At 40.2% G+C, this 27,867-nt stretch overlaps 1 protein-coding gene across 3 annotated transcripts in view; it reads right to left on the bottom strand.

The window, feature by feature from the left end:
• HS3ST5 (heparan sulfate-glucosamine 3-sulfotransferase 5) overlaps window positions 1–27,867 on the bottom strand; it is a 445,057-nt gene that overhangs the window by 13,580 nt on the left and 403,610 nt on the right. For all 3 annotated transcript variants that reach the window (XM_077487086.1, XM_077487087.1, XM_077487088.1), the window contains one exon: window positions 4,151–4,289. In XM_077487086.1, the coding sequence (XP_077343212.1) occupies window positions 4,151–4,257 (107 nt within the window). In that variant the 5' untranslated portion in view covers window positions 4,258–4,289. The remainder of the gene's footprint in view (window positions 1–4,150; window positions 4,290–27,867) is intronic.

Here is a 27,867-nt window from a genome sequence, read left to right as displayed (position 1 = left end):
TCTATGAACACCACCTTTGGCCAAACTTCTCCAGATAGTAGATGGGTGCACCTGGGCACTACTGCTTTCTGCCAGTTCTGTGCTGAGGGCACTTCTGGGCATCTTGATGAAGATGATGTGTCTTTCTGCATTAAGTTTCCTTGGCTGACCACTGTGTCTAAGGTCCCCAACTGTGCCTATTTCTTTGTGCTTTTTTCAAAGGATCTTGGACAGTACATCTTGAAACTCTGGTCTGCTTTGAAAAATCTGTGCCTAGACAAGACCTTGCTGATGTCGTATAATTATTCTGGGTCTTGTTGCTGTGCTCATAGTGTCATAGTGTACGACCTGTGACACTAAACTATCTTCTACAACCTCAGCTTAGTAGCAGAGTTTGGCTGTTCCTCACACAGTTTTAAGCCTCCTAGACAGCTGTTTCTTTTTCAGCTAATTAATGTTTTTCAACCTAAATATGAAATTGATGATCATTAGCACCTGCTTGGTATAATTGGTTAATCATACGCCCGACTCTATTCTTACAAAATTCTCAACTTTGTACAAGTGTACAAAACGTGTGCGAATTGATGCTGGTTTAAAGCCAAAGGGTAGTTACATCAAAGATTGGCTTAATTTAGATTTTTCTTCTGTTTGCTCACTTTGCATTTTGTAAATTGATAGAAACAAGCAATTAAAATATATATTTTTAAAAGCATTCTTATTTTAGAGCATATCTTCGTACCTGCCTAAAACTTTTGTACAGTACTGTATATATTTATATACTGGTTAAACAAAAATACATCTCTTTCACTCTCTTTATCGTTGCCTCTTTTTCACTCATAGAAATAGATATGTAGTCAGATAGATTTTATATTATACCATCCATATTTGAGTCATACCTCCTTTTCCCAGCTATAGCAGCTGTCCAGCATGTCTAATTAGGCACTAAATACTCTTTACCATTTACACACAGCTGGTTAAACACACCTTCTCCCCTTATCTGTAAAACTATTCTGTGTGAGAACTCTTTGGTCTTATGCTAAGGGGTGTGACTGTTACTCAGCTCTGCTAACAGAGGGCACAGGAGGGGACAGCTGCAAGGAGCATTTTGACTGAGAGAAACAGATATTTTTAGGGATTTTCCAGCAAATGTCAGTCAGAAATCATAGCATGCCAGCTTACCCGACTAAAAAGAGAATAAAAAATGTGAGACTTGAGTTGGCCTTTAACACATTTTTACAAACCAGCTTTTGGAATTTATAACATAACAGAATCAAACACCTTCACAATGTGTTCTCAGCATGTTTTTTTTTTTGTAAATAGAGTTTGCTTGGTACATCAACACTATCAAAAGAAAACACAGGGAGTGTATGTGAAGCAGATAACCACAAATATACAGGTACTGAACTGGTAAGCAGGTGTCGTATATCAGAATGAAATACAAAACCAAGTATAATATATTACTGTTGAACAATAGGATAACGTGTATCCCGCAAAAGCAGTGGTAGACAAATATCTAGAGTAGGAACTGATAAGCATGGCTGGTATGGGCCTACAGCTCCGCAGTTAGAGAGAGAGAGCAAGATCTACATGCACAGTAATATAGCAGAACCAAAACAGTGATAATTGACTAAACTAAACTAAATTAATAAAAAAAAACTAATAGTTGGCCTGCGGGGGTTTCTCGTAGTCAAAGTGAGTGAATAGGAGAATATATGGCACAGGATTGATCACATGGTGTATGGTCATCTGTCTCTCAGCATGTTTTAGTGTTAGAGTACAAAAAAATAACTAACTTAGTTCTCTGCAGTCTTTGGTTTAGAAAAAAAAACACACGAAGCCTGTTTAGCTACTTGCCGCATGCATTATAGCTGAAAGGCGGCTGCAGCATGGGCCTTAATTGCCGGGAGGGCATCCATGGACATGCTCCTGAGCAAGCGCCGTCTGCCTGTCCCCACGGGTCATGCACGGCGCACTCTGTGATCACAGAGTTTATGAGACTCGAGTGATCACAGATCTGAGAAAGGGGTCAATCCCGGCTCGTTACCACATGATCAGCTGTCAACCAATGACGCCCGATCAAATGATGTAAACTGAAGCTCGGTAATCAGCATGAGGGGAAAATAAAAGCCAATCACTGGCTTCTGTCAGAGGGACATCAGTCCCTCACTCAGAAAGCCATGGCTGTGCCCACCAGTGTCACCTGCCAGTGCTCACCGTGCCATCTACCAGTGCCACCTATCAGTACCCACCAGTGATCACTGTGCCACCAACCAATGCCCACAGTGCCACCTACCAGTGCCCACAGTGCCACCCATCAATACCCACCAGTGCTGCCAATCAATGCCCATCAATGTCTAATAATCAGTGCCACAGATCAGTGCTGCCTATCAGTGTCACCTACCAGTACCTATCAGTGCCCATCAGTGCCACCTATCAGTGCCACTTATCAGTGCCACCTATCAGTGCCCTTCAGTGCCACCCCTCAGTGCCAACTATCAGTGCCAACCATCAGTGCCACCCATCAGTACCACCTCTCAGTGCCACCCATCAGTGCAGCCTCATAAGTGCTCATCAGTGCCCGTTATTGCCGTCTTATCAGTGCCTATCAGTGACCTGCAGTGCCGTCTATCAGTGCTCAGCAGTGCCAACTATCAGTGCCCATCAGCGCAGTCTATCAGTGCCCAACAGTGCTCATCAGCGCACATCAGCAAAGGAGAAAAATTATCTGTTTTCAAAATTTTATAACAGACTATGAAACTGTTTTTTTTTTTTTCAAAATTTCGGTTCCTTTTTGTTTTATTTAGCAAAAAATAAAAAACACAGTGCTTAAAAAAAGTGGAAACCCCTCCCCCCCAAAAAAAACAGAACAACAAGTCAGGTTGTTGTCCATGATGCCAAATTACAATTCTGATTTTCTGAGGGAACAAAATATCACGCCTGATTGGACATTGTGTGCAACAACTGTACTTTGGTTACTGCTTTCTTTTCTCTAATTTTGGTAAATAGTCTCAGCCTTGTTTTAGTGATTAGCACTATTGAGAACAACTGTTCAACAACAATCTAATTTATGATGTACCATATTAGTATGGCAAATTAAAACCGACCACTGGACAATTTTATGAACTAGGTGATACAGTTCTTGGATTGAAGCCCTGAGCATGAATTGTTCATACACCGGATTGGGAATAGTATGATAAATCATATTTATAATATGGATAGCCAAATACAAATCTTAGAAAATGAAAACATATCAGCCTGACTATCTGTAGACAAAGTAAATATATATTGGCCAATTTAACAAATTAAAGTAATAACTAGACATGTGCACACTGAAATATTTTGTTACAGAATTTTGTTTTCGTCCGAAAAATTAATTTATTTAGTTACTCCCGAAATTTGTTTTTATTTATTTTGTTTTATTAAAAAATGCATTAGTCCAAAAATCTGAAATAATTAAGGTTGAATCTGTCATTGAAGGCTTGTGGTGTCTGTCGAATGTTCTAAGAAGATTGGGCAGAGCAGCTAAACTGTACGATGCTGCAATCATACATTCAGTCTCTATAATGTCGAATCTTTTCTCTCTATGTCAAATCTTTTCTCTCTATGTAGAATAATATTGGACTAATAGAACTAAGGTTAGGCACATTCGACCACAGGTTCAATGGACACAGATTGCTATTGTCAGCGTCATGTTGAATCTCCTATCTATATCGAACTATATCAAAAATGAAAATAAAGCATTTATTTATGTCGGATCGGTTTTTGGATTTTGCACGTTCGTTATCGTTTGTTAAAACAATAATGAAAATACCCGAAATTCAGATGTAAATGCATTCGGACGAAAACGAATGCACATGTCTAGACACAGAAACTCTTTCCACATATTTAATTTGTATCATACATATCATTTAGGTTGATTCTTGATAAATCAGTAAAAGAGTTTGCATTTCACAGTACACATTGTTGCAAATAAAGAAAGAGAACCATAAAATAGAAACATGTTATATTGAAAATCTTAGAATTTTTAAAGTAGCATTTTGATTTTCCATGTAAAAAACATTAGAGATGTTAATATAATTTTCAAAGAACATACCTGTTTTAGGCAAATAACATACTGTAAATGCTATGATGTTCCCAATTGTAAATAAGAATCTGGGTAAATGGTACTCACCTATCCAAACTCCCAACTCTGGCAACTAGATAAAGGAGACTTCCAACAGCAAGACTGCCTAGCACAAAGAGCTTCTGTCTCAGCAACGCCTGCTGTTTGAATAGCATGGCCCTCCATCAATCTTCAGGACGTCTTCTGTCTGCGGAGAACAGCACACACAAACCACTCATCAGCAAGTGGCAATGTACAAGCTAATGTTTATTAACAGGCAGTCAATCAATCTTTAGCTACAAGTGATTAAGATCTACTTGGAAAAAAAAAACGCAAGCACAATCACGATGCTTCTGTAAAAATAAATCAAATCTTTTAATAATTAAGTTGTGTTATTTTAGTTGTAAATTGTAAAATATATTAAATAATATTTGCACACTACAACAAATTATATATTACATGCTATACTATAAGGCTCCATACACACCCAAGTGTACTGGAATTGTGGGTAAAATCGCGCAATTCTGCACGCAATTCTGCATGCAATTCCACTATTGCAGCAATACACAGGAGAGGTTTGCGAAGCCATTACTTCTTAATAGCATCCCAAACATGGTGCAATTTTGCTGTGATTATTGAGCGTCTAAGATCGCAGAAAAAATCGCAACGCCAAATGCACCTGGCCCCTGTGCCAAAATTTGGTACATGAGCTTCATTGTAGAGTTTTTGGAGCAAAGGGAAACCCATTCAAATTATTGGTGCCACTCCAAAATTGCGCCACAAAACCACACAAAATCACTATAAAGACGCGGTGTCACTGCAGTACGCTTGGGTAGGAATGGAGCTTAATATGCTTTTTAAATGTTTTATAGCTGTAAAACATCTACTTTTTAAACATTTTAAAATGAGTTTGACATTGTCATAGCCATTTTTTTTATTGTTTTGAATAGAGTGGTTGGGGAGATTCACCCACTACTATTGTTTTGGTGGCCATTTTCAAAGAAAGTGAAGGTAAACACAACATTTTACAATAGTCAGTGAAACAGGAATAGAATGAAAACGTATTCTGATGACAACTGCCTAAAAGGGGATTCTAACAATCTCTATTTTCTAAAACAAAGCACCCCCCCCCAAAAAAAAAGAACATACAAAAAACAGATGGGCATTCTAACCAAGAATATATATATATATATATATATATATATATATATATATTGTGTAAATAACATATGTATATATATATATATATATATATATATATATATATATAAAATAAAAAAAAGGAAAGAGAAAGGCAGATGGATTGCTATCTATACAAAAAAAAAAGATATTGTTTCTCGCTTATGATTTGGACATGTGTTTGTTAGCCTCCACTAACACAATTAAGAAAAATATACCAAGGCCTCACTGCTTACCACTTAGCTATCTTTTGCTCAGTTCTTATATTTCTTTTATTTATTTTTTGAAGGAAAGTCACACATCGCTTAATTAATGTAATAATCCTTAATTAGTGCAAATGTACAGTATGTATGTCTTTCAAGCCTATTATGATTTTTCACATAGTTGTTTCCACAGCCATTGTTTCCTTACAATAGGAACCTTACAATTATTTGAATATGAAGCCCCCATCAAATCATTCTCTGCAGCTATTACATTCTAAAGGGAAGGGGTGGTGGTACAAAAGGTAAGTTCTACGAGCAGGGCCCTCCTGTACCTTTTGTATTGTACTGTAATTGTGTTGTCCCCCCTATACATTGTAAAGCGCTGCGTAATCTGTTGGCGCTATATATAATCGTGAATAATAATACAAATAATAATAATAATAATAATAATAATATGAAGCACACATGCACACATATATATATATGATGCAAGTCAACAAAATGGCAACAGGTGTGCTTCCACTCTTTTTGGTCCACTGGTTGCAAAGATGGAATTCAGCCTTAAAGTGGAACTACTAAAATAATCAATGTTTTTCAGCATCAACAAATATAGCATACATGCCTTTAAAATGCCTCTGTATTTCTCTAAAAATTCCACAGATAGTTTTAGTATTGCATTTATCAATAATTAAAATGTCTTTAGAAGAGTTTATTGAAAAGCAGTTTACAAAAGGTACCAGCAGATGTCACTAGTCAACCACGTTTACAGTATTTACTGTATGTACATTCACTTCAAATCCATAGTGTCCCACATTGCTGGAACATTTGGATATTCCTAATTACAATTCGAGCTTCCATGAAACTTAAAAAAAATTACCTAAAATTGAATTAATTATTGAATTCAGAAGTGTTTACTGAAAGATTCCCATGGGTTTTGACACTAAAACAAAACATAAATCAATAGGCCTTTGTTGCTATTAAATAGGAAAACTTGCAATTTATAATGCACGCCAAAGCATAAATGACAGCTTAAATCCAAATTTGTACTGATTTCATGGACAATGTCCTAACAAAGCTGTAGTAGGATTTGGATTTCATACAAAGTAATTATTTTCTGTACCATGGAAAATTCAATGACATCTGTAGTCTGAAAGCGTTGAAGCTGACATTTGTGATATTTCTTTCTGAAAATGCTATTTTCCTGGCCGTCAGGCTGATTTATTTGACACTAAAAAAGTATGGATTGGGAGAACTAACCTCAAACTGACTATTCTAGTCAGCTGACTTGTTCTAGGCCAACGGCTTAAGTTGGTGAAGACAAAGTCATCCAGGTAGCTAAGATTTTAAGATTTTCAAAAGGAGAACCGCAATGTCAACAACGATATTTCTATTACTACAGGTCTACAGGTTTCTTTGAATATATATATATATATATATACATATATACTGTATATAGTAATATAATACTGTATATAGTAATATAAAATAACTCTGAAATAGGATGGGACTTTTAAGGTGCCAAGTGTGAGTCAAAAATAATAGATTAAAAATATATACATACTCTATGCTTTATTACAAATGCATACATTTATTTAAGATCTTTTAAAAAGGCAATATCTTAAAACTGGTATATATAACTTTAATTTGACAGAATAAAAAAAAAAACATAAATTGCATATATTTAAAAAAAAAAGCTTGCCTCTCAGCCACCACTTCTAAATGTGAGTATACATATATCCTTTACTTATACACACCTTTACTTATACACACTTAATCACAACATAAACAGTGTTCTTTATAAGAGTCCATTCTATATGTAGTATACATAGGCGGGGACTGTATTCTTGGCAAGTTTTGCTATCCGCTTCCTCAGGAAGTTAAGGCAAAAGGAGAAGTCAAATCAGAAAACTGAAAGTAATGTAGCCCAGTGGATCTGAGCATCATGCCTGTATAGGGGCCATGGAGCCACCCTACTGGGGTTGCCAGGAGCGAAAGTAAGAGCAGGAAGAAGGCAGTCATAAGGTTCCACAATTCTCTACTACTGTTGAGAATTAAATCTTAGATTAAATAAATTCATTGCTACTTTCAACCAGATATGCTTGGTTTCTTGCCCCATGTAATGTTAGTGACAAGCTCTCCTAAGAAACCTACAGCAGATGCCCCGCTGGCTGGGAACCGGGAAAATTACATTCCCTGAGAAGCAGCCCGAGGGTTTGTCAGACAGATGTGTAAGGGAGAGTCGTTTATCTGGGGCAGAGGGTTTTTGCTGACCCAGGTGAGGGCATGTAATCTAAAGTGTATATGAGTGTATGGAACATCATGCCATCAGAGAGATCATGCCAATCATAAAGCCTGTGTGTATGTGCATAAATGTGCATATGCTTTTAGGCATGGGAGCCTAAATAAGTGTGCAAGAATGCACATGCTCATAGGAACATGTGCACAATGACCTGCATGTGGAAACACAAACATTACCACCATTGATACTGGTGCCTAATGGCCTATTTAAGCCTGGGCCTTACATATGATCATTGTTGGGTGGTCTCTCATCCTGTATGAATCCTGCTTGACTCTGTTATTGTACCATCTGTCGTCTGATCTGCCTCTGGACTTCTTCTGCCAGTTTATGTCTACTGCCTACCTGTGTTACCTACCTTTCCCTAAACTCTTAACTATGATCTGCCTATCGATTTTGCACCTTAATGCCTGCACATTGCCAACCTCTGCTTATCTCTGAACCTAATCCTGCTTGTGGTTTGGTGCCTTCCTGTTCAACTGTTACCAATCTTGATTTGTGACCCAGCCCTGCTCACTATTGGTCTGGATGAAGTCAGGGCCCCCTCATCACTGTGCTACTGCCTACCTGACATGGGCGCTCCCAAGTTTAAGCCCACAGTTCCAGCTCCCCGGCACTTGTGCTCTTCCACTGCTCTAGAAGTTCCTGTCTCAAACTCCAGGGGTGCTTAGACGGGAATTGTGAAAGAGGCCACCCTCATCATCCCAAGCTCCTCCTACAGGTACTTGACAACAGGTAGAGATTATATGTATACCCACATTTAGAAGTGGTGGCTGAGAGGCAAGATTGTTTAAAAAAAAATAACTCTTGTATTTTATGATTATTAATGAAAGTTACAATATGGCAATTGTAAGAAATTCCTTTTTTTTTAAAGTCTTGCATGTGTTTGTAATAAAGCATATGTAAATGTTGTAACATAGTTTTTGTCTCATATTTGGCAACCAAATGTCCCATTGTATTTAAGCATTTGAGAGTACAATAGGACTATCTGGGGATGTGGTGCCGGGTGTCAGACATGCCTTACACCAGTGGTTCTCAACCCAGTCCTCAAGTACCCCCAACGGACCATGTTTTCCTTTACTTTGCACAGCTGCTTTAAATCAATATTAATGACATGGTATTGATAAGATCTATTTTATTTAAGGAAAGTTCTCAAAACATGGTCCGTTGGGGTTATTTGAGGACTGAGGTTGAGAACCACTGCCTTATACCACACAATTTTTTTTTTTTTTTGTAAGTTCTCACAAGCAGGGCCCTCCTGATCCTCGATTAAATTGCATTGTAACTGTACTTTCTCCCTTTATTTTATCAAGCACTTCAAAATTGTAGGCACTATATATAGTAAATCCTTTACAATAATAATAATGTATTCTTTGCAAAACCAAATTATCTGTGGAATTGCTTGCAGCAATGCTTTCAGATCAGCAGACCGCAACAATGTTATATCCAATGAGCTATAAGTGGGTTGCAGCACTGATTTGCCCTCTATATATGTGACAAACTCTGCTTACCACAGAAGTGAATGGAAGAAGTCTCATATGAATGGAAAAGGTGAGGTGTCACATGCTAGTATAGCATATGTCAATTTTAACATAAAACTATTCAATGATGTTCACGTTTTAACCACTTGTCGACCACCACACGCCGATTTACATTGGCAAAATGGCATGGGCAGGCAAAAAGGCGAACATGTACGTCCCTTTGAATTTGTGCCCTAGCAGGCGTGGGTGCACTGCCTGCGGGGTGCGCCGTGGTCCCGCAAACTTGGTGTTCGCCAGCAGCCTGCTATTGCGGCGATGAGAAGCAGAATGGGGAGCCTATGTAAACAAGGCATTTCTTTGTTCTGCCTAGCAACATGACAGGGATCTACTGCTCCCAGTGATTGGGAGCAGTGATCTCTGTCATGTTGTAGTGAGCACACCCCCCTACAGTTGGAACACATCCAGGGAACACACTTAACCCCTTGATTGCCCACTAGTGTTTAACGCCTTCCCCGCCAGTGTCATTTATACAGTAATCAGTGGCTTTTTGCAGCTCTGACCGCTGTATAAATGTCAGTGGTCCCAAAATAGTGTCAAAAGTGTCCGATCTGTCTGCCATAATGTCGCAGTCCTGATAAAAATCGCAGATCGCCGCCATTACTAAAAAAAAAAAAAAATTCCATAAATCTATCCCCTATTTTGTAGACGCTATAACTTTTGGGCAAATCAATCAATATACACTTATTATGATTTTTTTTTACCAAAAATATATAGAAGAATACATATCGGCATAAACTGTGGAAGAAATTAGATTTTTATATATTTTTGGGAGATATTTATTATAGCAAAAAGTAAAAACATTTCTTTTTTTGTTCAAAATTGTCGGTACTTTTTTGTTTATAGCACAAAAAATTAAAACCGCAGAGGTGATCAAATACCACCAAAAGAAAGCTCTACTTGTGGGAAAAAATTATGTTTTTGTGTACAACATCGCACGCCTGCACAATTGTCAGCTAAACAATGCAGTGCCGAATTGCAAAAAATGCTCTGGTCAGGAAGGTGATTAAGGTTAGCAGTCTTTTTCAGAGCTATGAAAAAATGTGAATATTCGGTCTTAAATTATTATAAGGGATCATGCACACTGGTATATTGGGGCATATAATGTAAAATAATGCTGTATATCAACATCAAGGGGGGGGGGGGGGGGCACGGGTGTTGCCCACAGCCTCCTGTACAAAGAAAGTACAGAATACAGATGTACAGTACGTGGGTATACTCAGGTCCAAGAGTAAATGTGTAGAGAGTGAACTACTGAAGGTCCAAATGACTTCAATGCTTTTGCTGTCAATTTTAAGAATAAATTGTATAGCAGCTAGAAAGGTCACAGAGGGCTTTTTAGAGTAGAAATGTCAGGGGTCATTGAGAGGAACAACTAAGCACAGTGAGTAAAAGGTTAGGTCCTCACACCTGGGGCTGCCACTTTGAAAAGAAACTTCACCTGGGGATTTCTCTGCATTAACAGTGGTGTTTGGCAGTGCAGACTGCAGGAGAGGTTAGTAGTCATTTGCTTCTGTGCAGGTACCTCTTTTTGTTTAAAGTCCAGTTTCAGTTTGGACATGAAACAAAAAAGCTCTTTAAACTAAAAAAGCAGTGCTTGGTACTTTACTTATCTGATCTTCGACATTGTTCCCCACAGATACATCGATCCAACATTGCTCATCTTTGGGGTTAAATGATCCAATAGCCCATTCAACCCATTGCCTATGAGCCCAGAAATCAAAGCTCCTCCCCACCCTGGACTCACAGGAAAATGCTGTAGTGCATAGGATCTGGCCATTGCCAAAAAAGAAGAGGGTAAAGAGCATGTGTGACATTACTGGATTGCTTCTGTTGTAAATGTTGGGGATTAATTTCTTCACAGCGCATCTAGCCACTGAGGTCATTGAGTGTTTGTGTTAAAGTTTTTTACTAGTTGTGAATACTGGGATGAACTGTAATGAAGTGGCACATTGTGGGGGATTTACTAAAACTGGAGCACTCAGAATATGGTGCAGCTGTGCATGGTAGCCAGTCAGCTTATAAATACAGCTTGTTCATTTTAACCTTTGGCAACAAAACCTGGAAGCTGATTGGTTTATATGAAAAGTTGCACCAGATTTTGCATTTTCCTGTTTTAGTAAATAACCCCCAGTGTTTGTTATACAATTATCTAGCTTGGTGTATCCAATGCAAAGGGAACGATATACTGTATCACATGAATGCAGTTTAGGACTGAAAATATGGATGGCATTTTAAAATAAAATGAAAACAAACAATTTATGTGTATATGCCAGGTGGAAGTAAACGGATAATTGGGACCCACATCATGCTTTGGATTTAGCTGTATGTTATCTTTTGAGAATAGGTCCATTTAAATTGGAAGTCAATCCTTTCACTTTTATTGGTTTGGATAGCATGGGTAAGCATAAAACTTCTGGTAGATTTGTATTGCTATTTTTTTCCCTACTTGGGAGATTTCCTCTCATTTCCTGTGTATAGGATCAGCGCCATCCAAAATAGGAAGTGAGGACAATCTCTACAACAGGGACACTAATGTTGATGAAACACTGTTAGAGCCATTAATGAAGGAAAATATATCATTTTTTAGTGTAAATATTGGCGCATTTTCTATGCCCCAAATAAACAATGCTAATGCAATTGTTCTATGTGTTGTTGTGCCAACTATGCCAGATCACTTTTAAAGTCTGCTAGCATTCTCCAAAATAGTCCAGCACTTGAGCCAATATTCTAGGTTACAAATGATTCTAAAATGTATACCACTACTACAATGGTGTAAATACTGTAGCGAGGAGCATCACTGCAGAAGGCGGAGAAGTAGGGGGGATTAACAAAGACCGGCACATGCTTCATTAGACCTGCAACAAATTCATAAATGTGACACCTGCCAATTTGTTAATTTGTTATATGCTGGTGGTATTGCACCACATGCAAGCAGTCATACCCCCAACTTTTTGATACAAAAACTGAAGTAATGTTCACTAGAGTATTTCCACCACTCTGGTAATGGTGTATATTTTAGAAATGTCTTTAATGAGTATACTGGAACAAGTACTGGAATATTTTGGCACACAACATCCATAGAAACTGTTGCATAGCACTTTTAACATGCTTTGGTACAGCTGCTGAAACATCCCATAAAACCTGTCTAAAGCCCCCTATGAGATTATCTGCTGTTTTTTTCCTTCACATTTACCAAAACCATATAATATGAGGTCAAACCTTAGGAGTTTTAATTTGTATGCAATCAGGCAGGCCCTTGCGCTAAATGGTTTTGGTAAATCTGAAGACAAAAATCAGCAGAAAATCTGATCGTGTGTATGTTTTTCAAATGGAAAATTTGCCAATATTTACACCACCACAGTTATTTCCCTTTGTTTATTCCCCATACGACTTGTTTTATAACATTGTTATTTGGTGCATAGAAAATGTGCCAATTTACAACAGAAATGTATTGTGTAATGTGTAAGAATGAACAGCAAATCACTATCATGCAACAAATTAACAAATTGTCATGTGACAGTTATTTGGCACAAAATAGGCTAAATAGGTGGGCATATGGAAATTGGCACATTACCTTTTCTCCTTGCCAATCTTAGTTAACCTCCCTGTTTGCTTCTGTGTCCTAGTCTGAGACAGTTTTCCTCACTTACTGAAAACTGGTGATTCTAGGGATGATAAGTAAAGGGAAATCTAAGCAGCAGAGACACAGGCAGTGATTAAAATCAAGTCAGATGTCCTAACCCTTCCCCAATCTATCGACAAAGGAAAAAAGTTTGGTATGGATTCCATTTTAGGACTGTGAATGTGACAAGTTAATATTGGCTGGAATAGTAGAAGAAAAAAAAATATGAATTTCTATAATTATGCCATCAGCTACATACTTGATCTATAAACATACATAGCCAGAACAGATTGTGTTTCTAGAGATAGTGTGCCATATGCAGACAATGAATCCAAAATTCCCATTTAAATACCGTCTCATTGATATATCTGTGCTAATCTTATTCATTACATTAGCATAGGGAATGCTCTAAGATTTACTCCAAGCAAATCTCCCCAAATACCATGTGTAGAGCACATCCTTCTTTTGATTCTGTATATAAAATATTTATCATATGTCGCAGGCATCCTCTGGCACAATATTTGCAGAATCATTTTCATTTATTTTGAGCATGTGGTAAATTGCACAGAAATGAGAGCCATTACAGCTGCAGTAGCTGATTACAAGGTTTTGTTTTTCCTACCTAACTTGAACATTTATAAAAGTCAGCCCTAGCTAAGCATCAGCTAGACCCATGCAGAATGTTTACTGGTCTATTTTAGTCTAAAGCTATCTCATGGTAACCAGAATCCTTTATTTTCCTGTTGTTAATATGGCTTGTATATTGTATTCTTTCTACATGTCCTTTACCTCTTTCCTTCATATGATACCTTTATCTCCATACACGACATGTATCATTGAACGTGGCAAGGGCCATTGAAGGCCATCAACATTGACAAAATTAGAAAAGATAAAGCATTCACAAATCCTAGATGCTCCATATACTGTACAGATGAAAAAACTAAAAATGAGCACAAAACATTTTTCAAGTCAGGTTTTTTGGAAATCCCCAAAGAGATATCAGTTGCTTTCTAAAATTAAAATCCAAGCAACTATTTGGAAATAAATTGTTAAGCAATTTAGGTTTGCATTATAAATCACGAAGGGCTCATGCAGACCTTTGCTTTACAGTAATCCATGCTTGAACATGCCTAACATAGCAATGTACAATCTGAGTTGTGTTGATTTGCCTTTCATTTAGACCACTTTCACACTGAGGTGCTTTACAAAATAGGGCCTGCATTGCACATGTAAAGAGCCTCTCCTGTCTCTCCAGTGTGAAAGCCCCATGGCTTTTACACTGGAGCGGTGCACTTGCATGACATTAAAAAAACTCCTGCAAGCAGCATCTTTGGAGCTGCTTGCAGGAGAAGGTGAATACACTGCTCCTTCACCGCTCCTGCCCATTGAACTGAATGGGCACCTCTGCAGAACCGCTGGCAAAGCGCTGCTGCAGCGGCGCATTACGTTTCGGTTTAACCCTTTTTCGGCTGTTAGTGGGGTTAAAATGGCCCTGCTAGTGGGCGAAAACCCCCGCATAAACGACGGTAAAGCACCGCTAAAAATACCGGCGCTTTACCGCTGACGCTCAAGTGAGAAAGGGGCCTTAGACTGATCCTAATCCATGGTAAAGTGTTGCATATATTTATTGACTTTAATGCAACACATTGTATGAATGGGCCTTAGAGGTATGTATAAAAGTTGGTTGTATTAATACTTGAATCTACCTTTCTTTTACCTTCTTGTAATCCCATGTAGAAACACGATCATATTTACCGCAGACAAAACTTCAGACTTTTGTCCAAAGGCGTGTGCCTGGATTTTGTCTTGCATACAAACGGCAAGGAATTGTTGACCAACAAACACGAACGTACTGACGTACTATTTTTTCAGCTCTTTAGCGCCACCCTTTGGGCTCCTTTTACTAATTTCGTGTTAGTAGAAGTTTGGTGAGTGTTGATTCGTGCTTTTAATTTCGCACTTTTAATTTTGCACTTTTAATTTCGTGCTTTTCAGTTTGTGCTTTTAATTTCACGCTTTTCATTTCGTACTTTTCAGTTCATGCTTTTCATTTCATGCTTTTCAGTTAGTTTCTGAATGGCCACTCGTCAACCAGTTGCAGAATTGGAGGAGATAACACGTTATTTTAGCCTTGGACTTATTGCTTTGACCTAAGCCTAGTCCAGGAACAGGAGGAGGAGGAGTTCTTAGACCACAAATTGGTAGCTTTATTAAGCGTGACCAAAGTATGTCATATGCCTTTGCTGCGGGAGCTCCAGAAGAATAATCCAGATGATTTTTCGGAATTATCTCCGGATGACGGACCCCTGCTTTTACCAACTCTTGGCATTGTTGACCCCCTATATTAAGAAGCATGACATATGCATGAGGCTTTTATTTATTTTTTGGTTGAATAATTATGATTTGTTTTGGTATATTTTCTATATTTTTGGAAGCATAGAATGCACTTTTTGGTTAAGTTCTTTTGGCAGATAGCATGTCTAATTTTATTTGTTTTCTATTTTTAATGCACAATAAAAAAAATTGTGGAGAATAATACTTGACTATGTGTTTTACTTCAAATGACAGTTTGGGAGTAAGCAGTTACATTTAAAAAAATACAATGTAAAATTGACATGTTGTTGACACCAACATAGTTGTATCTTTGATCTTAAAAACTACAGGATAAGAGTGTTGTGGTAACTTGCCCAAATAAAAAAATAAAAAAGCATAATAATATTATTATTAACCACTTAACAACCGCCCATTGCTGATTAACGGCTTCAGGGCGGTTGTTTAACTCTGAGAGGCCGTTAATTAACGGCCTCCCAGAATTCTGCTCTCGTGCGCCCCCTGGGGCGTGCACACAAGATCATCCGTGACCGCCGGGACCAGTGGACCCGGCGCATTACGGATCACGGTAAACGGCCGCTCGTCGTGGCCGTTTACCACGTGATCGCTCCGTCAAATGACGGAGTGATCACTTGTAAACAAACAGGCGTCATAACATGACGCCGGTTCCTCCCTCCCCCTCTCTGTACCGATGGGTACAGCAGAGGGGAAAGAGATCTTGTCAGCAGCGATGTGGGCTGCATCTGCAGTGCCCACATCTCTGCTCACCGAACTTAACCCCTCAATTCCCTGCCAATACTCTGCCAATACTCTGCAATACTCTGCAATACCCTGCAATACTCTGCAGTACCCTGCCATTACTCTGCAGTACCCCCCATTACTCTGCAGTACCCTGCCATTACTCTGCAGTACCCCCCATTACTCTGCAGTACCCCCCATTACTCTGCAGTACCCCCCAATACTCTGCAGTACCCGCCATTACTCTGCAGTACCCGCCATTACTCTGCAGTACCCCCCCATTACTCTGCAGTACCCGCCATTACTCTGCAGTACCCCCATTACTCTGCAGTACCCTGCCATTACTCTGCAGTACCCCCAATACTCTGCAGTACCCTGCCATTACTCTGCAGTACTCCCCATTACTCTGCAGTACCCTGTCAGCAGCGATGTGGGCTGCATCTGCAGTGCCCACATCGCTGCTCACCGAATTTAACCCCTCAATTCCCTGCCAATACTCTGCCAATACTCTGCAATACTCTGCAATACCCTGCAATACTCTGCAGTACCCTGCCATTACTCTGCAGTACCCCCCATTACTCTGCAGTACCCTGCCATTACTCTGCAGTACCCCCCATTACTCTGCAGTACCCCCCATTACTCTGCAGTACCCCCCAATACTCTGCAGTACCCGCCATTACTCTGCAGTACCCGCCATTACTCTGCAGTACCCCCCCCATTACTCTGCAGTACCCGCCATTATTCTGCAGTACCCGCTATTACTCTGCAGTACCCCGCCATTACTCTGCAGTACCCGCCATTACTCTGCAGTACCCGCCATTACTCTGCAGTACCCTGCCATTACTCTGCAGTACCCCCAATACTCTGCAGTACCCTGCCATTACTCTGCAGTACCCGCCATTACTCTGCAGTACCCGCCATTACTCTGCAGTACCCCCCATTACTCTGCAGTACCCTGCCATTACTCTGCAGTACCCGCCATTACTCTGCAGTACCCCCCAATACTCTGCAGTACCCTGCCATTACTCTGCAGTACCCCCCAATACTCTGCAGTACCCTGCCATTACTCTGCAGTACCCTGCCATTACTCTGCAGTACCCCCCAATACTCTGCAGTACCCTGCCATTACTCTGCAGTACCCTCCATTGCTCTGCAGTACCCCCCAATACTCTGCAGTACCCCCCATTACTCTGCAATACCCCCCAATACTCTGCAATACCCCGCCAATACCCCGCAATACCCTGCCATAAATTGCCATACCCAGCCATACTCGGAGATACCCAGCCATACTCGGTGATACCCTGCAATACCCAGCCATAGACGCCCCCCCACCCCTCACCACCCTCCGGTGCTTCTACCAACTCGCCAGTACGATCAAAGCCAGAATCTTTTTTTATTTTATTTTTTTTATTTTTTATTTTATTTCAGGCTTCCCAGCCTAGAGGTGAGATGTGGGGTCATATTGACCCCCAGATTTCACTGTAAAGAGGACCTGTCACCCCATATTCCTATTACAAGGGATGTTTACGTTCCTTGTAATAGGAATAAAAGTGATCAAAAACTTATTTTTGGGGAAAAAAATTTCAAACTAAAATAAATAAAGTAAAATGAACAATAAAAAAATTAAAAATAAATTTAAAGCGCCCCTGTCTCCATGTGCTCGCATGCAGAAGCGAACGCATACGTAAGCCCCGCCCACATATGAAAACGGTGTTCAAAGCACACATGTGAGGTATCACCGCGAACGTTAGAGCGAGAGCAATAATTCTAGCCCTAGACCTCCTCTGCAACTCAAAACATGTAACCAGTAAAAACAATTGAAAGCGTCGCCTATGGCGATTTTTTAAGTAGCGACGTTTGGCGCCATTCCACGGGCATGTGCAATTTTGAAGAGTGACATGTTTGATATCTATTTACTCAGCATAACTTCATCTTTCACTTTATGCAAAAATTGGGCTAACTTTACTGTTTTTTTTGTTTTTTTTAAGCACAAAACTGTTTTTATCCCCAAAAAAACGCGTTCGAAAAATTGCTGCGCAAATACCGTGTGAGATAAAAATTTGCAACGACCACCATTGTATTCCCCAGGGTCTTTGCTAAAAAAAAATATATAATGTTTTGGGTTCTCTGTAATTTTCTAGCAAATAAATGATGATTTTTACATGTAGGAGAGAAATGTCAGAATTGTCCTGGGTGCTCCAGAATGCCTGATGGCGCTCCCTGCATGTTGGGCCTCTGTATGTGGCCACACTGTGTAAAAGTCTCACACATGTGGTATTGCCGTACTCGGGAGTAATAGCAGAATGTGTTTTGGGGTGTAATTTGTGGTATGCATATGCTGTGTGTGAGAAATAACCTGATAATATGACAATTTTGTGGAAAAAAAAAAAGGAAAAAAAATCTTGATTTTGCAAAGAATTGTGGGAAAAAATGACAACTTCAAAAAACTCATCATGCCTCTTACTAAATACATTGGAATGTCTTCTTTCCAAAAAGGGGTCATTTGGGGGGTATTTGTACTTTTCTGGCATGTTAGGGTCTCAAGAATTGAAATAGGCCGTCAGTCCTTCAGGTGTGATCAATTTTCAGATATTGGCACCATAGCTTGTGGACTCTATAACTTTCACAAAGGCCAAATAATATCCACCAATTTGTACTTATTTTTACCAAAGATATGTAGTAGTATAAATTTTGGCCAAAATTTATGAAGAAAAAATTACTAATCTGCTAAATTTTATAACAGAAACGAAGAAAAATTCATTTTTTCGCAGAATTTTTGGTCTTTTTTCTTTTATAGCACAAAAAATAAAAAACTGAGAGGTTATTAAATACCACCAAAAGAAAGCTCTATTTGTGTGAAAAAAAGGACAACATTTTCATATAGGTCCAGTGTTGCATGACTGAGTAATTGTCATTCAAAATGTGAGAGCACCAAAAGCTGAAAATTGGTCTGGTTATTAAGGGTGTTTAAGTGCCCAGTGGTCAAGTGGTTAATATCACAAGGAAAAAAAAGCCTTTGAAAATGTATTTGCAATAACTCCATCAATATCACCAGCAAAGCAGCTTCATGATTATCTCATTAAAGAAGAAGATAATTTTACTGTCAAAAAAAGAAAGAAAGAAGAAGAGAATGCATTTCGAGATTTCATAATTTGCCACATCACGAATGTTAATTCTCCATTACGTACACTAGTTTAGAAGACCGACCGCTTCTGGCTCGTCCTTGCTTCTGAGCATGCGTGTTTGTAATTTGGACTTTTGTACGACAGACTTGTGTACACACGCTTGGAAAATCCGACAACAGCCATTTGTCTGCGGAAAATTTTAAAGCCTGCTATCCAACATTTGTCCACGGAAAATCCGACAACAATTGTCCGATGGAGCATACAAACGGTCAGATTTTCAGCCAACAGCCTGTCATAACACATTTCCCGTCCAAAAAGCCGATCCTGTGTAAGAGGCTTTAGGCTAGCCATACACAAATACAGATTTATCCATCCATGCTATAGATCACAGATGTACGAATGTTCCTCTGGTGCTATTGTATTCTGACAGTCAGCTCCAGGGGCTGTCAGAATACTGGAAAAGCAGCTGTATCTGTATCTGGTTAGATACAGCCACTTTTTGGTTAACAATTTTCGACTTGGCTTCTTAAATTGTTCTATTGAAGGTTGTTGAGCAGGAGGGGGCTGACAGGGCCATCCAATAAGTGAATTCCTGAATCGGTCGAAATTCAGACACTGTATGGTCACTTGGCCAGCTTAAGTTATCAGCGCTCCAGTCTTTCACATTGCATTTCTGTACTTATAGACTAATATAGGACATTTTTTTTTTGGACAGCATGAAATTAAGATTATGATCTTAGCTGGAGTTCTGATTTAACATAGATGATACAAAAAAATAATAATTTCAGCGCACTACCATAATTTCACTACAATATAAATAGCTAATCATTTTCTTTCATGGATTATTACAGCTATAATACCTCATGGCTCTAACCCAGAGACAACTAAACATACAGTGATTTTTATACAGGCAAACAAATCATTTGAGTAACACATGAAAATAAAGATTCACAGATGTTTCACCGAAGACCATGGTTGCCAACTTTTAGGAATAATGATTTGCTAGGACCAGCTGCAATCTTATTCCCAGTTTGGCTGACTAATGGATGCAGCACATACACTATGGGATTTGATTCCCATTTTCTTCATGGTAAGTAATAGGCTGTTGGTAGCAAAAAAAGTGTATCCATGTATACATGCAATGGCAATTCAGAGTTGAGTCACAATATGGTTCAAAGCTTAATTGTTTTGTCTACTTAACAAAGTTTTTTTTTTTTTGTGTATGATCATAGGAGTAGTGCTGCACTTATTCATATATACAGTATATTTTATCTTTATATGTGTGAACCATATAATATTGTGAGCTGGCTGCTGGGTTTAGGTTTAAGTATTTAAGGGAGGTATAGCAGCACAGGAGTTTTATAACACAACCTTTTCTGTTATGTATTGTTATTAACCTGTTAATACATACACTTTAAATAACTGATCTTAAAAAGAAAAAATAATACCTTGATAACTGTGTTTATTCAGTCTTGTACCAGATAACACACTTCAGTTGGTGACATTTTTCTACTGCAGTTAAAATGGAGGTAAATCCAACAATTTAACAGTTTCCCAAAACAGTTAAATGCAAGGCATGCCACATTTGGTTTTGCCCTTAACTGAATTGTCAAGCTATCAAATGGCTAGTGTCATAACTGATCCCATGTGCAGCACTATGGCAAATGCAGGTCAAACAGAGGCCATGATGACAGCTTCCTTGGCCTTAAAATATAGCTGAGTTTAGTTCTTCTTTAAGAGAGAAGTTCAGGATTCATAAAAAAATAAATTATACTCACCCAGATGGATGCAGCATGGGTCCCCTGCCGGCTCTAAGACCGAGAACTGAGTGATCAAATACCGCTGATCGCTCAGCTCTTGGTTTTTAGGCTGCAGAGAGCTGGTAACTGTCAGTCACTTGCTCTCTGCTCTGCCCCTCCATCGCTCACTGTAGCGTTGTGCTATGGAGGAAGTAGGAGTGGCTGGTTTTCAGCTATTAGGGTCTTGCTGAGAGGCTGAGCCTTCTGCCAGTCCAGGCATCTGGGTGGATCCTAACCATATGGTCAGGATCTTTTCAGAGCCCGAACTATAACGTCAGCCAACAGCGGCCTTTAAAATGGGTCACAGGAGTACAGAACGAACTGCACTCCTGTGATCCATAGAAGAAGTAGAAACAAAAACGCTTTGGCTCTACTTCTTCTTTAAGCAGTGCAGAGTGGTTAAAAACCAGCAGCCTGTGAATGGAAACTGAAAAGGCAGCACACTGGTAAGTTAGTCTCTTTTCTTTCTCCTTTTGTTCAAACTGTTGATGACAGTAGCATGCAAGAGCTCTGACCAGCTCAAAGTGCCATTCCTCCCCTTTAAACCAAAAATTCAGTCTGCTCTCTGAGGAGGCCAATGTACTATATTCTTGTACAGTATACTTGTACATATGTGGTTCTTTTTTAGGATTTCTAGAGACAGAGGTAGCAGAATAACTGGCTTGGCTAAAGCTTATTAAATCAATGGGCCCTGATGGTATTCGTCCCAGAGTTTTAAGAGAACTTTGAGAAATAATTGTTGGACCATTAACTGATCTTTTTAATCGATTTCTTCTAACAGGAGAAGTTCTTCATGATTGGCGGACAGCTAATATTGTACCTATCCACAAGAAGGCCAGCAAGGTAGAAGCGGTGGAAATTACAGGCCAGTGAGTTTAACATCAATTATAGTCAAATTAATGGAATCACTCCTGAAAAGAAGGATCATTGAGCACTTAAAAATACACAACTCACTGGACCCAAAGTAGCATGGCTTTACTGAAGGCAGAATGTGTCAGACTAAACAGATTGACATTTTTGACTATATTGCCAATGTTTTGGACCAGAGTGGTGCTGTGGACATAGCATATGTTAATTTCAGCAAGACATTTGATACAGTTCCACATAATGATCTAATACAAAAGTTGTACAAGCTAGGACTTAACCATTGGGTAGTTCAGTGGATATGCAGTTGGCTAAAGAATAGATACCAGAGTGTGGTTGTAAATCAGGTTAACTCAGAACAGAAAGTAGTCACTAGTGGTGTACTACAAGGCTCTTTACTGGGTCCTGTTCTATTTAATCGTTATGTAACAGTGGCAGAACTACCAGGGTCACAGCAGTTGCACTTGTGACTGGGCCCTAGAGTTCTGCCACAGTGGGGGGCCCATTCACCTGTTCTCCGCTTTCAGGGGCCTGCCCACCCATTCTCCGCTGTCCAGGGGGCCCGCCCGCACGCTCTCCACTGTAAGGGTTGCCCATCCGTTCTCCACTGTAGGGAGGCAGAGGCGGACACTGGAAGAGAATGTCAGCTGACCAGCTGACACCAATAGAGTGAAGGGGGAGGAGCTCTGCCCTCTGCAGGAGACCCCATGACACAGGAGCATCCCTGGAGGCATGGGAGTAATGATGAAGGGGAAGGAATCAACTGACTAACTGACAAAGTAAGTGACAAATTCAAATGTCAGTGCAACTGATCCCAACCTCGGCCTCTTACTGACCCCCCGCCACAGATCTCCCCGCTATCCCCCCATGGGATAGGGGTGAGATCTGTGGTGATGGTGGGGGGATGGGTTCAGTAAGAAGCAGAGGTGATGATGGGGGAGGATAGCACCACCACTGCCACTGCTCCTACCCCCCTCACCACCACCACCGCTGCCACCACTGATACCACCACCACTACTACCGCCACTGATTCCATCTTCTCTCACCACCATTGCCACCACTGATCTCACCCCCTCACCACACCCCCTTTTGCCGTCACTGATCCCACACCCCTCACCACCACCTCCGTCGCCACCATTGATCCCACACCCCTCACCACCACCTCCGTCGCCATCACTGATCCCACCCCCCCTCAGCACCACCACCGCCGTCACCACTGATCCTACCTCCACGCACCACTGCCCCTGATCCCACTCCTCACCACTGCCACTGATCCCATCCCCCTTACCGCCACCACTGCCACTGATCCAATCCCCCCTCACCACCACCGCTGCCACTGATCCTGCCCCCACCGCCGCCATTGATCCCACCCCCCACCACCATCACCGCCACTGCCACACTGATCCGACCAACTTTACCACCACCGCTGCCAGTGATCCCACCCCCCCCACCACCACTGCCACCGATCCCACCATCCCTCATCACCACCCCCACTGCCACCACTGATCCCACCCCCACCACCACTCCCACTGATCCCACCTCCCTCACCATCGCCACTGCCACTAATCTAACCCCCCTCACTGCCACCACTGATCCTATGCCCCATCACTGCTCCCACTCATCCCATCCAGCCCCCCACCACCACCACCACTGCCACTGATGCCATTCCCCCACCACTGCTGCCACTCATCCCATCTCATTCCCCCATCACTGCCACTGCCGCTCGCTGACACTCAACCCATCCCATTCCCGCATCACTACCACCACCGTTCACTGCCACTTATCCTATCCCATTCCCCCATCACTACCACCACCACTTGCTGCCACTCATCCCAGCCCTATGCTCCAGGGGGCCCATGCTTCACCCCTGTACACCTGGATAGGAGGGGTGGCGGGGTGGCATGTAGAGGAACCAATACCCTCCATTTTCCTCCTGCAGTCACTGAAAGCCTACTTTTCCTCTCTCTCTTGCCAGCATTCAGTGGCTGCAGGGGATCGGTTCCTCTATATGCTGCCCCGCCACTACTCCTATCCATATGTACAGGGGTGACACATGGGCCCCCTGAAGCATTTGGAGTTTCTGATTCCCCTATTTAGATCTTTAGTGAAACCTCATTTAGAATACTGTGTCCAGTTCTGGAGACCTCACTTACAAAAAAATACTGATAAAATAGAACGAGTCCAGAGACGGGTAATAAAAATGGTGAAAGGTTTGGGGGATAAAACATATCAAGTGCGACTTCAGAAACGTATTATGTACAGTCTGGAGGAAAGAAGGTAACGAGGAGACATAATTGAAACCTTTAAATACATCAAGGGGGTGAATAAGGTTCAGGAGGTCAGTTTTTTTCAATATGAAACCAAAATCAAGAACATGGGGACATGACCTCAAACTAACTAGAGGAAAGTTCAAAACTACCGGTAAACTTAAAAAGTATTATTTTACTGAAAGGATAGTTGATGCTTGGATTAAACTTCCAGCAGAGGTAGTGAGACAGTCAACAGTAAATGGCTTCAAACATGCTTGGGACAAACTTAGCTCTATGGTCAGACAATAACTTTAACAACAAAACAAAATATAAAAACAAAAGAAAAACAACAACAAATTAATGGGCAGACTCGATGGACTACTCTGTCTTTTCTTCACTTTTCTATGTTTCTACATTAAGGGCACACTTACCTATCAAAGTGCCTTTCGCCAGCACTGACCGATGGTTGCAATCGATGCTCCATTACCTATCCCCAGGCCCCACATCATTCTGTTTTGGTCATTGAGCATCCCATATTAATGTAACTCCTGTACATGCAAACAGGACTTCCATTGACGCGGGCATCCAGGAAGGAGCCTACAGTGCACACTGTCCTGCACATATGCTGTGCAGCATAAACACAAAAAAAAAAAAACTTGCTAGAGGAAAGATGAAGAATTTTTTTTTTACCCAAAAACTCTACCTCCCAGTATTTTTTTATTTTATCAGTTTAGTTCTGCAATAGAGTGTGAGTGCTTCTGTACATGGCATTAAAAGAGGCTGGTATCAGGAAAAAATCATGTACTTATGCTCTGTAAAATTACATTTAACGATTTTTAAATTAATATATAAATTACATGAAATTGTATTGTTTTAACTGGCTGGAGTTCAGCTTTTAATCTCTGCATTTTACATTGCCTGCCACTTATCTGTACAAAATATCACAAAGTGCAGCCACGCTATGCCCAAGAGCCGTTAAAATCAGCACTGTCACAGTTCCCACTCAGGGAGTATCTCAAAACTGTTCCAAATACTTTAGAATTAATGGAGATGAGGCATAGTGCAACAACTGTTCAAGAGGGTAACATCTGACAGAAAGATGATAAATGATGCACTTGAGCATTAGAGCTCTGATCAATTGAAAAGAGATTATGTCAGTCTGTAAGAAGGCCACATACACTTAGACTAAAAATCTTGGCAGATGGCGTGCCAAAGTACTCACAGACCCTTGTACATGAAATGACAAATAGCTTTCTGAGACCCCTCTTGTTGTTTGTACAGTAAAATATTTCCAAAGTGTCTCTTTATGTCATTTCTGCATTATTATAGTATTAAATAACTGATGAAAGAAATCTGCTTTTAGAGTTCAAAGGCTAAGTAAAGAACATGCAGATATTTTCCTCATATCAGTCAATCAAAGTGCTTGTATCATTGTCCCTCTCGTACATGGTGATAGTGCACAGTACAAAAATTGGAACATCAAGCAATCTCTGAACATAACTAAAAGTGTAATTTGGCAAACTTACCTCACAAAACAGAAATGTACAGTGATCTATTAAAAAGACACATTGTGGGAAAAAAGTACATATGAGTACAATTTTCAATGTTGTCCACTGTGGTTAACATTAGGACATCAATTTAGGACAAAAATGCAGATATGCCAGCATAATCTTATTTATTCATTCATTCAACCCCTGTGGTAAAATGCTAACATCTAAAGCCTCATACACACGATCGGACTTTGTACAAACTTTCCCGTGGACTTTTGCACAAAGGGCGTAATCCACAAGTTTGTATTGCATACACACGATCGGACTTTTTAGGCAACAAACACGAACGTAGTGACGTTTCAACGTACTGATGACACTTCAAAAGAGGACATTCAATTACTCCAGCGCCGCCTTTGGTCAACTTCTGTATTGTTGTCTGATCTTTTTTTTATTGGTTCTGAGCATGCGTGTTTGTACCTTGTACAAAAGTCCGATGGTTTTGCGTACACACGATCGGACTTTGCTCCATCGGACTTATGTTGTTAAAAAGTTTGTCTGTTCGCACAGCCAACAAAAGTCAGATAAAAACTGAAAAAGTTTGTCCGATGGAGCGTACACACGGTCGGATGTTGCTCCAAAACAGCTATTTTGCATGTTTGTTGTCAAAAAGTCAGATCGTGTGTATGGGCCTTAAGACATGTTTTCTAGATCATTATGTACCAGAAGATCCACAAAAGGATCTGTAGCATAAATAAATATACCCTACCTGCTTTTGATCCCACAACAAATAGAGTCCCTTTACCATGCATTCTTTTAAACTCAGTCCACCCTTAAGTAATATTTAACTTTAGGTCTTGGACCTGGAGTACTCATCCCTGCTGAAGTTTGTATGGAGAATACAACAGAAGGTGCTGAAGCATGCAAAGGTGGACAAGAACATGCACAATTTCCAAAAGGAGTGGAACAGAGTCAAGAACTAAGGCAAGAACATCTTGCTGTTGGAGCATCCAAAACATTAGACTTGTGCACAACGGAAAATGTTGTTAAGTTTCAGTTCGTTGTCATTTGTAAAATGCATAATTTCGTTCTGTTATATTCGTTATGTTACGTTAATACGTTTTTTCGGATAATTTGTTATTCATTATACTGAATCTCGAATCATGTTGAATGAATTTGTTATATGCGTTATAATTTAGTTTGTATTAGTTGAAATTCAATATTTATGTATGTATATATATTCGTGATAATGATTCGTAGTTTGGAAAGTCGTTTGTTTATTGAATCTTTTAACACAATGACAATATCTCTTCTCGTCTGCTCAAATACAATACAACACACTTCTCACTCAATTCTCAGGAAAGCACTTTGTCAGTAATCCAACCTCCAGCACAAAATTAATCAGCTGATTGGACTGTAAGGCCGCGTACACACGCGCGGACTGTTCGCCCAACTTTGTCCGTCCAACATGGCCACATGGCCACACACGACGGACGAACAGTTTGCTGAAACCGTGCGCGATGACGTGAACGGCACGTACGACGGGACGAAAAATACGACGTCCTATACACTGCAATGCAACCTTCCGACGTGGAAATCCTTTCTGAGCATGCGCGAGACTTAGTTGGCAGAACAAGCCTACACACGAGCGAACAGTCCGCTGAAACCTTGTTTCAGCGGACAGTTTTTCGGAATTTCCGTAAGACCTTGTTCGTCCAACTGTCCGCTGAAACTGTCCGCTGAAGCCCCACACACGAGCGGACTGTCCGCCCAAACACTGTTCAGCGGACAAGGTTGGGCGAACAGTCCGCCCGTGTGTACGCGGCCTAAGATTTACTTTGAGTTGACCTTTTGTTTCATTAGATCTTTAATGAATTACCAAATCATGTCGAATTCATTCATTATATCTGCTATAATTTCTTTTGTATTCGTTGAAATTTGTTATTTTTTTTATTCGGACATTCGGATGCATCCGAATGTCCGAAAGATGCAAAATTCAGCAGAATTTGCGATTCATTACGACACTAATTGCACAAGCCTACAAGACATACAAGAATCCAGAAACTGACTCATGACATTAGACTCTATCTATAACTAAAATATTGCCTTTTGGTGGTATGACCCTTTAAGGAACATAGTGAGTACGTCCCATGGAATGCTGGTTACATAAAGCTGATTATATATCAGTAACAGCAAAGCGTATCATTGCTTATTGTTGCTTTAGTTCAAATCTGAAATTGCACATGGAAATTTAAATGTGGTATTGTAATTTGAAAAGTAATCTGCTAATATCCGAAAGGTTGTTAAAAAATTCTGCTACAAGTTGATATTACGTTTATAGCAACAACAATA

The sequence above is a fragment of the Lithobates pipiens genome, unplaced genomic scaffold (assembly GCF_037356315.1).
Source record: "Lithobates pipiens isolate NorthernLeopardFrog02 unplaced genomic scaffold, aLitPip1_a1.2 Scaffold_18, whole genome shotgun sequence".
Lineage (NCBI taxonomy): Eukaryota > Metazoa > Chordata > Amphibia > Anura > Ranidae > Lithobates > Lithobates pipiens.
The sequence above is the reverse complement of the archived record's forward strand: the minus strand, read 5'-3'. Positions and strand labels throughout refer to the sequence as shown.